The 13,307-nt window shown below is 40.0% G+C and overlaps 1 protein-coding gene across 1 annotated transcript; it reads left to right on the forward strand.

The window, feature by feature from the left end:
* Positions 1-2,029: 2,029 nt before the first annotated feature.
* On the forward strand, positions 2,030-12,869 carry LOC134283944 (leucine-rich repeat protein soc-2 homolog; the record flags this gene model as incomplete). The annotated part of the gene is given in 2 exon segments (XM_062842718.1): positions 2,030-3,541; positions 11,915-12,869. A coding segment is annotated over 1 exon segment (843 nt), but the record flags the coding sequence as incomplete, so codon positions are not given.
* Positions 12,870-13,307: the final 438 nt, after the last annotated feature.

The raw sequence follows: 13,307 nt of genomic DNA on the forward strand, positions 1-13,307 counted from the left end.
TTCCTACTAGGATGTCTCCCGGGATTTTCCCCGCTATCGATTCTTTTTTCAGATTCCTTCCGGGATTCCTCTAAGGATTTATTCCAGAATTTCTCCTGGGATTCCACTCGGAATTTGCGGCTTTTTCCTGAGATTCTTTCAAGAGTGCTTCTGTTATTCTATCAGACAACTCTCCCAAGATTGTTTTAAACATTCTCTAAAATATTTAAAACGACTCCTTTTCAGATTCTTTCAGATTTCTTAAGAATTTCTTCAGGGATTTCTCCCGGGCTTCCTTTCGGAATACCTTTGGGAGTTCTTCCCAGGATTCCTTTATTAACACCTCCCGGAATTCTTTCATTGATTCTACTCAGATTTCCTTTAGGGATTTCCCGATATTCTTTAAATGATTCTTCTCAGAAGGCATTTCTTCGAATTTCCTCTACGAATTTCGCCCAAGATTCGTTCAGGGAATCCTTCTGATATTATTTATAATTTCTCCAGTAACCCTTTCTGGAATCCTTCCTGGATTTCGTCCTAGGATTCTCCTGTGATTCCTCCAGATTTTTTTCATGGATTGCTCCCGACACTTCTTAAGGGATTTCTGCTGGGATTCCTCCTTGATTCTTTCAGGGATTTCTCCCGGGTTTTCCTTAAGTTCATCCAAGAATTTCTTCCGGAATTTCTCCAAGGGGAGCCTTCAGAGATTTCTACTAGAATTTCATCCGGGTTCCTACTAGGATGTCTCCTGGGATAATCCCCGCTACCAATCCTTTTTTCAGACTCCTTCCGGGATTCCTCTAAGGATTCAATCCGGGATTTCTCCTGGGATTCCACTCGAGATTTGCGAATTTCTCCTAAGATTCTTTCAAGAGTTCTTCTACTATTCTACCAGATATCTCTCCCAGGATTGTTTTAAAGATTCCTCTAAAATATTTAAAACGGCTCCTTTTCAGATTCTTTCAGAGAATATTTTCAGATTTTTAAAAAATTTCTTCAGGAATTTCTCCCGGGATTACTTTCGGAATACCTTTAGGAGTTCTTCTCAGGATTCCTTCAATGACACCTTCCGGGATTTTTTCATTGATTCTTCTCAAGTTTCCTTTAGGGAATCTTCCTGAGATTCTTTGCATCCCTTTAGGCATTTCTCTCGAAATTCCTCACAGCATTCTGTTAGGTATTGCTCTCCATATTCATTTGATGTTTCTGTCAGAGATTTCTCCCGTGTTTTTTTTTTCTATTGAATTTTCCTTTAGGAATTTCGCCCAGGATTCTTCCAGGGATTTCTCTCGAGATTTTTTCAGGGAATTCCAGAGATTATTTCATTCATTATTTCATTTTATTTCTTTCCAGAATCCTTCGTGGATTTCTCTTGGAATTCCTTCATATGATTCTTCTGGAATACCTTCCGGAATTCCTCCAGGATTATTTTCAGTTTCTTTCAGGGATTTCTTCAGGATTCTTTCATGGATTGCTCCCGGAAATTCTTCAGGGATTCCTCCTCGATTATTTTAGGAATTTAACCCGCAGTTTCTACAAAAAAAACCAGAAAGAAATAAGTTCGAAATTTGGTAGATCTTACACCGTAACGCACCATTCTAAGGTGATCTACTCACGTTACGGGACGCTACGAAATATCATAATCCTCAAGAGGACAAAGTCAATGAGGCTTGGAATAAGCATGGAAATTCACCATGAATTCCTTCATATTTTAGATTAATTATATCATGGCCTTTACAGCAGCTTCTTCGGATGTCCTCTTGGAATTTGTTCAAGAATGTTGAAATAATAGGAAACTTTCAAACGAGAGAAGGGAAGCTATGAAAAATGTCTTTATATTTATATTAACAATGCCAATTAAATCACATAACGAACATCCCAACAAACATTATTGCTGTACAATGACTGAATAAACCGCTCTTAAGCTTGATTTCAATTTTTTTAGCTAAATAAGTCGTTATTCAGCTATTAATGTTACTTTGGATATTAATTCGAGTTTGATTCTCTTCATCTGCCACACAGATACAACCAGCTGACATCGATTCCGGTGTCGTTGAAAAACTGCACTCACATGGACGAGTTCAACGTCGAGGGTAACGGAATCAGCCAGCTGCCGGACGGCTTGCTGGCCAGTCTCAGCAATTTGACGACCATCACGCTGTCGCGCAATGCGTTCCATAGTTATCCCTCCGGTGGGCCGGCCCAGTTCACCAACGTCACCAGCATCAACATGGAGCACAATCAAATCGACAAGATCCAGTACGGTATTTTCTCGCGTGCCAAAGGGCTTACCAAGCTGAACATGAAGGAGAATGCGTTGACGTCCCTGCCGTTGGACATCGGGACTTGGACGCAGATGGTAGAGCTCAACTTCGGTACCAATTCGCTAACGAAGCTCCCGGATGACATTCACTGCCTGCAGAACCTTGAAATCCTAATCCTGTCCAACAACGTGCTGAAACGAATCCCCAATACGATTGGAAACCTTAAGAAGCTCCGAGTGCTAGACCTGGAAGAGAACCGACTGGAATCGCTTCCTTCGGAGATTGGCCTACTGCACGATCTTCAAAAGCTTATCCTTCAATCGAACCAACTGACTTCCCTGCCTCGAACCATCGGGCACCTAACGAACCTCACGTACCTGTCCGTCGGCGAGAACAACCTCCAGTTCCTGCCGGAAGAAATTGGCACGCTTGAAAACCTCGAGTCGCTCTACATCAACGACAACGCCTCGCTGGTGAAACTCCCGTACGAACTAGCCCTGTGCCAAAATCTGGCTATCATGAGCATCGAAAACTGTCCCCTGTCGGCACTGCCACCGGAAGTGGTCAGCGGAGGTCCGAGCCTGGTGATACAGTACCTAAAGCTCCATTCGCCGTACCGACAGATGTGATTTGTTCCCGGGGCGTAAACTGGAGCAGGCGAAACTGTGTTGTATACAAATTTGGTTGTTTTCTCTGCGATTTGGTTAGTTGGTTGGTTGGTTAGACATTTCGGGCTGAAAGCCCGAGTGGCGGCAATTTGTTTGACCTTGTGCATGCTGAACATGGGAGGAGGACGGAAGTTTGAAGGACTCGACAGGAGATATGAAGCGATGCATGCGAAGCATGTTGGCAAAGGATGTCTGACCTACACGAAAAGTGGCGGCATTCCATTACGAGCGTGCACCACTCGTAGGTGACGACAGACACGGGAAACACAAACGCGAAAAGTGTTTTCGTAATTGTTTTTATTTTTCGAACGAAGCAGTGGAAGGCAGTTGGTAAGAAACAACAAATTAATGTGATTGAAATAAAGCTTTAATAATATTGCTATTTAAAGAAGGCAAATAAGCAAAAACACTAACTAATATGGAGAACAAAGAAAAATGTCGCAAAAAAAGCAACATTGTACAGAAGATAAATGAAATCCGTTAAACTTAAGCTGAATCTGATTTGTAAAACGACGTTGGTGTACATCAATACATGGGAAGATTTGAACGCAAACGGTAGAACGTGGCAGCGGAGATCGGCAGTTATACAGCGTCGTCATAAGCAGCAGATTAATGTTTCCTTTATTACTGGTAAGTACCAAATGTATTACTTGCGACACTGGTGTAAACAATCTCATTAGTCGCGCTCAACGCGAGACTAGAAGAGATAAATTGGTACAAGAGAAAAGCGAGACGATTTTGTGAATGACGACCCTGAAGGGCGGTTAAAGCGATCATGCGATTTGTTCAGGGCTCAAGAAGGACGCCATATTCTTACTCTAGTAGGGTAGCGAGCCACTTTGTGATAATTTTTTTTTTTTTTTTTTTTGCTAGGTTTCTAGCTGCACTCTGAATAGAGTTGAAACCTCTACACTAGACCTGAAGATAGGAAAGCGAACGTAATCTTTCAGAAGCAGTTTACCAGCCGTACGCGGAAAATGATATCCATTAAGACACTGTTGCAAACTGACTCAGAAAGTTACGGTAGAAAGATTGGAAAGTTTTCAATTGGTCAGTCAGTCAGAATTTGCCTATGTAGTGTTATGGTCACACGGTTTGTGTTTGTCTTCTTGTTTGATTTTGTGGTATGGTTCAATATGTTTTACTTCTCGTTGAATCAGTTGTCGTATATTTGTTTTTTTCGAATCAATCGAACCCTGTATGTTAAAATATATTCGATCCTGTGTCAAATTGTTTTCTTGGTTTCGCTAATCGTTTTCTACTTCTCTGTGTTCATCTCTTGTGTCCTTAAATTGTCATCGGTGCAAAACCCACAGAAACATGTAACTGAACTTCTGATATTTTTCTGTTGTCGTCATAATACCATCTAAGTGATAAACAAAAATACGCCAAGTTGGTCAGTTGATTGCAATAAAATTTTAAAATAATTAAGATTTCATGTCAACTTTCATCCCGCTACAAATACTATGAAAAATATTCAAATTCGTTCAATTGTCCTATCGGTCCTACCTAGATAAACCATGTCATTTTCTCAAGCGTAGCCTAGAAATGTCAACCTAGTCATACCCTACGTCTCCACTAGACAGAAATGTCTTGCCATTTTGCTGCCAGAAAGAGAAAACGTAACTGAAATGAGCAACACCGCTGCTTCCCATGCAAACAGCGAGAGAACATTTCTGTCATGACACATCTGTCCAGCAAAATGGCAAGACATTTCTGTCTAGTGGAGACGTCGGGATACACAAGTAACGTTGTTCAGTTAATAAAAGGCAGTCAGTTTTTGTCCAAAATGTCACGTCGAACGCATTGACGTCAACAATGCGTTTAAGTGTTCGCACGTTAGCTTCGAATCTATCAGCACAATTAAGTGCTGCAAATCTCCTTCCCACTATTAATTCTTCGGTCGATTTTTATTGCTTTATTTAAAGAAAATATGACCAACTAACATTGCAAGAAATCGAAAAAGCGACTATGACATTAATAAATTACTAATCAAAATCAACCGAGAAACGTGGGAAATAGAGCCCAAACAACATTTTGAAGTCAGCTGGCTGTAAAAGGTTCCAAAACCTGTCACAAATCCTATAACAGTTTTATTAGGATTTGTAACGATCATCAAAACCCTCTTAAATCCAACCGACTTTAAACTATTGTTTGGGAATAGACTCTACTGAGCCCTGGCGGTTCCTCCGTGTATATCGAGCATGTCTGATGCATATGATCAGCCATACTCCATCTGCAGCAGCCGGTTCGTGATGAACCGTTGGAGGCGCATTAAAGTGTTAAAAAGGTGATATGTTTCACTAAAGAACACTACATTACAATAATCAAAATGAAACTCCTTCACTTTAATACCGTCAACCCCTGCGAACTTGGCCAGGGAGCCACTTTGTGATAATTGTAGTAAAACCACTAATCTACAAGATTGCTGAACGCCACATTTTAATATCAGGCTTCTGAACTGAGTTAAAGACAAATGAGTCGCACGATTGCCAGGTGATCGAAAACATTCATGCCCTATGGCTTCCTCCAGGGATTCCTCCGGTGAACTCACTAGGAATTCTTTCAGGGAATTCTCCAATGATTCGGCCATAGATCTCTTTAGTGATTCATTTAATAATACCTGAAGAATTCGTCAATAGATTGCTTCAAGAAATTCTTCAGGGATCCCTCCAGAGATTCCTCCACGAATTCATCCAGAGATTGCTCCGGGAATTCCACCAGGGATTCTTCCGAAATTCTCCGGAGATTCCTCTAAACAATCACCCAGGGAAATCTTCTAGGAATTCCTCCAGAGCGTTCTCCAGAGATTCCTTCAGGGATTCGTCTATATATTCCTCCAGGAATTTCTCCAATAATACCTTCAGGGATACGTCAATAGATTCCTTCAGGGATTTCATTAAGGATTGCTCTAGGATTCTTCCAAGAATTCTCCGGAGATTGCTCATGAAATTCCACCAGAGATTCCTTCAAGAAATCTGGATAATCGTGCTAGAGGAATCAGAGATTTTTCAGAAATTCTGTCAGGGTTTATTTCTGGAACTTCTCTAGATATAGGTGCCTCTTGAAATGCCTTCTGGGATTTCTCACATTTTTTTTCCATATTTTCACCCCATTATTCCTTTTTGAATTACCTTTGGTGATTCTTCCGGATTCCTACGTCTATGCTTATTGGCAATCTTGGAATGTCCTGTACCTTAATTACTCTAAGAATAAACCTTCAGTTGAATTGTTTTGAGTACATCCTTGTCGAAATCTCCCCAAAGATTGTTTTATATACTCATATACTGCCCATAATCGCATAAGAGTAACATTCGACAAAAGTAAGGCATTGGAGAAAATGGAGCCCACAGATTCAACTTTGAATGGTATGGAATTGAACCTAAATTTTAAAAATTTCTCATAAATTGGTAGTCAATCGTTTAGCAATAAAATTTTCTACAGCACATCTTATATGCTAGTCGAATTGCCAGAAAATAAATCGGACCTGATTATGATTGATGACACGCTTTAAAGCCAGCCTTTTTTTCCAGTGTGACTGTTATGCGGTTACATTGGTCAATGAGACAAAATGACTTGGTATTTTTTTCATAAATCCTAGAACAAACTTGAATTTTTTATTCAGGAAGTCGAAAGTACTTGCGATTTGATGGTGATCCCCGGTAATAACTCAATATCATCAAAATATGCAAATGTTACAAATATGCAGTTATGAGCAGTATACTGCATGTAGTCATCTCAGAGTATAATCCTACCCACCAAACGCTTTCAGCAATATTTTGCTAAATTTTGTAAATTTTTTTTGCTGAACTTTCAGCAAAGTTTGCTGAATTTCAGCAAAACGTTACTGATGATCAGCAGAGTTTACTGAGCAAATCAGCAAAATTTTGCTGAATTTCAGCAAAATTTTTGCTGAAACCTTCAGCTTGGCAAAACTCAGCAAAATTTTGCTGAAACCGTCAATCGATTTTTGGAATGTATAGAATGTATGTATGTATAGTCAATTGGCGTTTTTCCGAGAAGGATCCTACGAAGATTTTTTGAAAGAATTCTCATAAAAGCCTTGAAACTAACACTGGAGGAAACCCTCGAGTTATTCCTATGAGAATTTTTCAAAGAAATGTCTGAAGAACTTCTTGAAGAATTTTGCTGCAGGTATTTTCGGAGAATTCTCAAACAATGGAATTTTTGAAAAGATCCTGGAATATATTCAAAAATAAATGTGTGGAGGAATTTAGGAAGGAATTCCCAGAAAAATTTTGGTGCTGAGACATTCCGGGAGAAGTTCCTGGAAGAATTCCGAAAGAGTCTTTCCTGGGTGAATTCCTGAAGGATTCCCTGGAGAAATGTCCGAAAGCACTTTCAGCATGTAAGTTCTTATATGTTTGAAGTAAGTCACTTCTACGCAACCAGAACTTGCGGTGCGGTGGGTGACTCTTGTGGCATGTGTGTTGCTTGCAAGAATCACTGGAGGACTTATTGTCTCCCTTATTGTAAGAATTGCTAATGGAATCCCTGAGTAAACTTCTGAAGAAACTGCTGGAGGGATTGCTTAAAGAATCCCTGCATAATGTCCTGATTCCTGTATGCATCCTTTTTAAATTTTCTTACAATACTAGTCGCTGGAGACATTTTTCCAGAAATTCTTGGAGCAATTAAAAAAAATCATCAGGTAATCCTGGAAACATTCTTGGGTACATCCCTGAAAAAGATGATTGAAGTTATTTTTTTAATTTCTGAAGGAACTCCCTTATGAATCTTTGAAGAGAAACTGAGACGAATTTCTGAAGAAATCACTTCAGGTACTCCCGGAGCAATCCCAGGGAGAAATCCTGGAGCAATTCCTGGAAAAATTTCTGAAAAAAATCAGGAAGGAAGCCCTAGACAAATTTCAGAAGAAATCTCTTAAGGAATATTGGAGGAATTCTTAGAGAAATTTCTGAAGCAATTCCTGGAAAAATCTCTAGAGAGATTCCTGAAGGAATGCCTAGAGGAACTTCTGAACAAATTTCTTGTGTAATCGCTGGAGGAATTTCTGGAGAAGTTCTTATATGAGACCCAGCAGGAATTCCTGGAGAACTTCCTGAAGCAATTCTTGGATAAATTCTAGGAGCAATCCCTGGAAGAATTCCTGGAGAAATCTCTAGAGGAATTCTGAAAAGATCTCTTGAGGAGGATTTCCTGAAAGAATCCTTGGACGAATTTCTGGAGGAGTTCCTGGAGGAATCTTCGAAGGATTTCCTGGAGGAATCTCTGGGAAAATCCCTGGAGAAATTTGTGTAGAAATCTCTGGAGGAATCCCTGAAGCAATCCCTGGAGGAATATCTGGAGGAATGCTTGGAGGAATCCTTGAAGAAATCTCTGAGGAAAGCTCTGCCAAACGATTTCCTGGTGAAATTCTTGGAGAAACTGCTGACATAATTTCTGAAAGATGGTCAGGAGCAATTCCTGGAAAAATCCTGGAGGAATTCTTGAAGAAATTGCTGGAGTAAGTCCTGGAGGAGTTCCTAGGTAAATTACTGGAAACAAATTCTGGATGAATGCCTGCAGGAATTCCTAGAGATATTTCTGTGGGAATTGCTGGAGGCATTCCTGGATGAATCTCTAGGGAAATTCTTGAAAGAATTACTGGATGAATATCTGGAAGAATCTGTAGAGGAATTGATTTCTATTTGTATTTTAATTATTTCTATATTTCTGCAGAAATCCTCGAAGGAATTCCTTAAGGAATCCGTGAAAAAAAATTGTGGAGAAATCCCCAAAGCAATTCCTGGAGGAATCTTTGGAAGAATTCTTGTAAGAATGTCTGGAGGAATCCCAAAAAAAAAATCCTGAACATATTCCTGGAGAGTTTCCTGGTACAATTTCTGCAGAAATTCCTAGAGGATTTCGGGGAAGAATCCTTGGAGGAAATTCTGGAGGATTTCCTGGAGGAAATTCTGGAGGATTTCCTGGAGAAATTTCTGGAGGAGTTCCAGGTGGAATCTTTGAAGGATTACGTAGAAGAATCCCTTGGAAAATCCCTGGAAAAAATCGTGGAGAAATCTCTGGAGGAATCCCTGAAGCAATTCCTGAAGGAATCTCTGGAAATATTCCTGGAGAAAATTCCTCAAAATTTCCTGAAGGTATTCTCGAAAAAAATCCCGGAAGAATTTCTGCAGAAATGCCTACAGGATTTCCTAGAAGAATCCCTGGGGAATTCCTGGAGAAATCTCTGGAGGAATTCCTGAAGCAATTCGCTGAAGGAATCTTTGGAAATATTTCTGGGGAAAATTCCTGAAGGTATTCCCGAAAAAATTCCCGGAAAAATTTCTGCAGAAATTCCTAGAGAATTTCCTAGGGAAATTCTTGGAGAAGTTGATGACAAAATTTCTGAGGGTTGTTCAGGAGCAATTCTGGATCAATTACCGGAGAAATTCATGGAGGAGTTCCTGGAGAAATTCCTGGATGAAATCCTGGAGGAAGGCCTGAAGGAATTTCTGGAGGAATCTCTAGAGGAATTCTTGAACCAATTACTGTAAGAATTTCTGGAGGATTCTCTAGAGTACCTCTGGGAGAAATTTCTGAAGCAATCCCTTGAGAATTCCAGGAGAAATTTCCAGAGGAATTTCTGAAAACATATCCGAAGGATTTACTGAAAGAATCCCTGGAAAAATTCGCGGAGAAATCGCTGGAAAATCCCTGAAGGATTTCCTGGAGGAATTATTAGCGGAATTCCTGGAGGAAATTCTGGAAAAATTCGTAAAGTAATTCCTGGAAAAAAAAAATCCAGAAGGTATTCTTAGAGAAAATCCTGGACGAATTTTTGAAGGAATGCGTGACGGATTTCATTAGAAAATTCCTGGATGAATTGCAGACAGAATTTATGAAGTAATTCCCAGATTAATTCCTGGTGAAATTCTTGGAGGTATCCCTGAAGAAATTCCTGGGGTTGTTTCCGGAGGAATTCCTCGAGGAGACCCTGGAGAAATTCCTGGATGAAATCCTGGAGGAGTTCCTGAAGCAACTCATGGAGGAATATATGAAGAAATACCTGGAAGAATCTCTGAAAAAATTCCTGAAGAAATCTCTGCAAGAATCCAAGGACGAATCCCTGGAAGAATGCCTAAGAGAATTCTCGACGGAATTCTTGGAGGAATCCTTGAAGTAATTCCTGGAGAAATCTTTGGAGGAATTTCTGTACACGTCTCTGAAAAAATCCATGGAAAAATCTCTTGAAGAATCCATGAATGAGTTCCTGGAGTAATTCCTGGAGGAGTCCCTGAAGCAATTCCTGGAAGAATACCTGTAGGAATCGCTGAAAGAATTCATGGAGAAATCTCTACAAGAATCCAAGAAAGAATCTCTGGAGGAATTTTTGGAAGGATGCCTAGATTTCCTGTAGGAGGGAAACACCAGAGGAACTCCTGGAGAAATCTCTAGAGGAATTTCTGGTGGAGTATCTGGAGGAATTCCTGAGGGAATTTTTAGAGAAATACCTCCAGGAATTCCGGGAAGAATTTCTGAATGAATTCCTGATGAAATTTCTGGAGAAATCTCCTAAGAAATTCGTAGGGGAATTCCAGGAGTAATTCCCGAAATAATCGCAAATGAAATTCTTTGAGAAATTCTGAAGAAATCCTTGGAAGAGTTCGATGAGGAATAGCAATGCCTGAAGAAATCCCTAGAGGAATTCCTGAAGTAACTCCAGGAGGAATTTCTAAGGTAATATCTGAACAGTTCGTGGAGGAAGTACTTAATAAATTCCTGGAGGAGTTTCTTAGAGAACACAAGGTGGAATTCTGGAAGGAAGCCTCAAAAGAGTTCCACGGGGAATCTTTGGAGAAATTTTTAAAATAAGTTGTTCCAGAAAGTATTACAGAAGGAACACCCGATTGAAATCCTGGCAAAATTCTTGGAATAATCCATGGATTCCTCTGAGATTTTCACCAGGATTTCACTCGGGAACTCTTTCTGAAGGAATACTAGTGGGATGCCTGCAGGGATTCCCGGAGGAATCTCTGGAGAAACTCTTGGAGAAATCGCTAGAAGAATTCGTGGAGGAATCTCTAGAGACATTTATGCAGCAATTTCCACAGGAATCCCTGGAATAGTTCGTGGAGGAATCCCTTGAGGAATTTCTGGAGGAATCCCACGAAGAATTCCTGAAGAAATCGCACATGGAATTCTTGGAGAAATCCTGAAGGAATCCTAAGAAGAGTTCGTGGAGGAACTCCTTAAGGAATCTCTGTTGCAGTTCCTGAAAGAATTCCTGCAAGAATTCCTGAAGAAACCCCAGGAGAAATCCTGGAAGCAATTCCAAGAGAAACTCCTGAAGGAATTCTTAAAAGAGTTCCAGAGGGAATCCTTGGAGGAATTTCCCTGGAGTTATTTCTGAAAGAATCACAGAAGAAATGTTCGGGTGAATGTCTGGAAGAATTCTTGGAGGAATCCCAGGAAAAATTCCAAGATGAAATTCTTGGAGATATCCTGAAGGAATCTTAGGAGGAGTTCGTGGAGGAACTCCTTGAGGAATCCCTGTAGTAGTTTCAGGAGGAATTCCTGAAGAAACCCCAGTAGGAATCCCACACGCAATACCAAGGGGAATTCCTAAGGGAATCCCCAAACATTTCCTGGAGGAAGTACTGGATTAATTCTTGGAGAAGTTCCTGAAAGAACTCCAAGAGGAACAGCTGAAGGAATTCTAAAAAAAGTTCCGAGAGGAATCCTTGGAGGAATTTTTAAAATAATCTCTGGAGTTGTCGCTGAAAAGAACACAGAAGAAATATACAGCAGAATCCCTGGAGGAAGTTTTGGAGGGCAATCTGGATGAATTCCTAGAGAAATCCCATAAGCAATCCCGGAAGCCATCCCATGAGGAATTCCTTAGAAAATCCCAGGAAACTGTCACGCCCCCCTGCCCCCCTTTGGCTACGCCCATGCTTTTATACCAGTGTAGCAGCTTCTAGTTAACGATGTCGAAGACTAATAATTCCAATTTCATCTTTCACCATTACCTTCTAGAAACTATACATCAATGACGATGCCGGTAGCACCAGGGATCACTGACGCGAGCCGATCCAAGGGCGGACCACCCGTTCTCGTGAACGAACAAGCGAAAGGAGGTATCAAATTACGCTCCCATATTCTCCCGGCAGTAGTCACCACACAAGCCGATCTTCACCCACATTCTTTTTGCCAAAAACTTACTACACACTGCGCGAAGCGAAGCGAACGGACACATCCAGAAAAAAAAGGATAGGGGTAATAACGTGAAAACGCAGGAAAAAGTCCTGCACAGAACCGCAAAATCGGCACTTGCTTTTTTTGGTGAAATTTGATCTCATGTTTTCGCACAGAACTGGATTATGTTTCCTTCCCTTTCAAAACAGGAAGGTTTAAAAAAAAGGGTGGTCTCATCAGCTATCAATTTTGTTAACATGTTGCAATCTAACGAACGAACACTCGATTTCAACTGGCAATCAGTTTTTAACTTTGTCTATTTGTCTTGTAGGAGGTATCTGTAGTAGAGGTACATAACTTTCCGTTTTGAAACCAGTGATAACGATCATCATGTATCGAAATGCTCTATATACAATATGCATGTTAGGTTTATACGATCCGTTAAAATGTATAGGAAATCCGTTAGCAGCAACTATAATGTACAATCAACATGTAGGTATGCATGATTGTTTCCTATTTAGTTGAGTCTTTTATCCACTAGGTAATATACTTTTACATCGCAAAGGTGCTCAATTTTTTCGCTTGATTTTTTGAAACTTTATTTTGCGTAGCTCATGTTTATCTGATTTTAGTAAAATCAATTGCAACGAAAATAAATTTGGTATTCTTATCGCCATTTTCAACTGAAAATATCCATGCATTACAGTTCGGCTTACTTATTCCTTAAAACGAGATCAATCCGATAAGTTTCGCTCTACTGGACTCATAGAATAAGTATCGGAAATCGTGAATACATTATCAAAGCATAGAAAAAGCTTGGGAATGCTGTTCATTAATGCTTGACAAAGTCTTTAAAATTGAGGTTTCATTTGCAAAAAAATCAAAAATAGTTGTAAATTTTTTTTTTTTACATGACAATTTTCCGAAGGGCATTAATGAATAGCATTGGCATTACTGTTACAAATGATACACTGAATACAAACCGCAGCCTGAAATCGATTGAGAAGCGATACGATCACGCCCCTTAACGACATTCGATCGGAAACCGTTATGATTCACAAACCCAATTATGTTATCCTAAATTTGGATGACAGTCATATCAAGACCAACAATTGAAAAGGCCGCATCAACATTTTAAAAACAAACGTGTTTCTGTCGACTTGAAGCCTTTTGAACTCTACCCACACACCACCACTAACAGAAAGCGCAAACATTAAGCTTTCTGTTAATGGTG

Source organism: Aedes albopictus, chromosome 1 (assembly GCF_035046485.1).
Source record: "Aedes albopictus strain Foshan chromosome 1, AalbF5, whole genome shotgun sequence".
NCBI classification, from domain to species: Eukaryota; Metazoa; Arthropoda; class Insecta; order Diptera; family Culicidae; genus Aedes; species Aedes albopictus.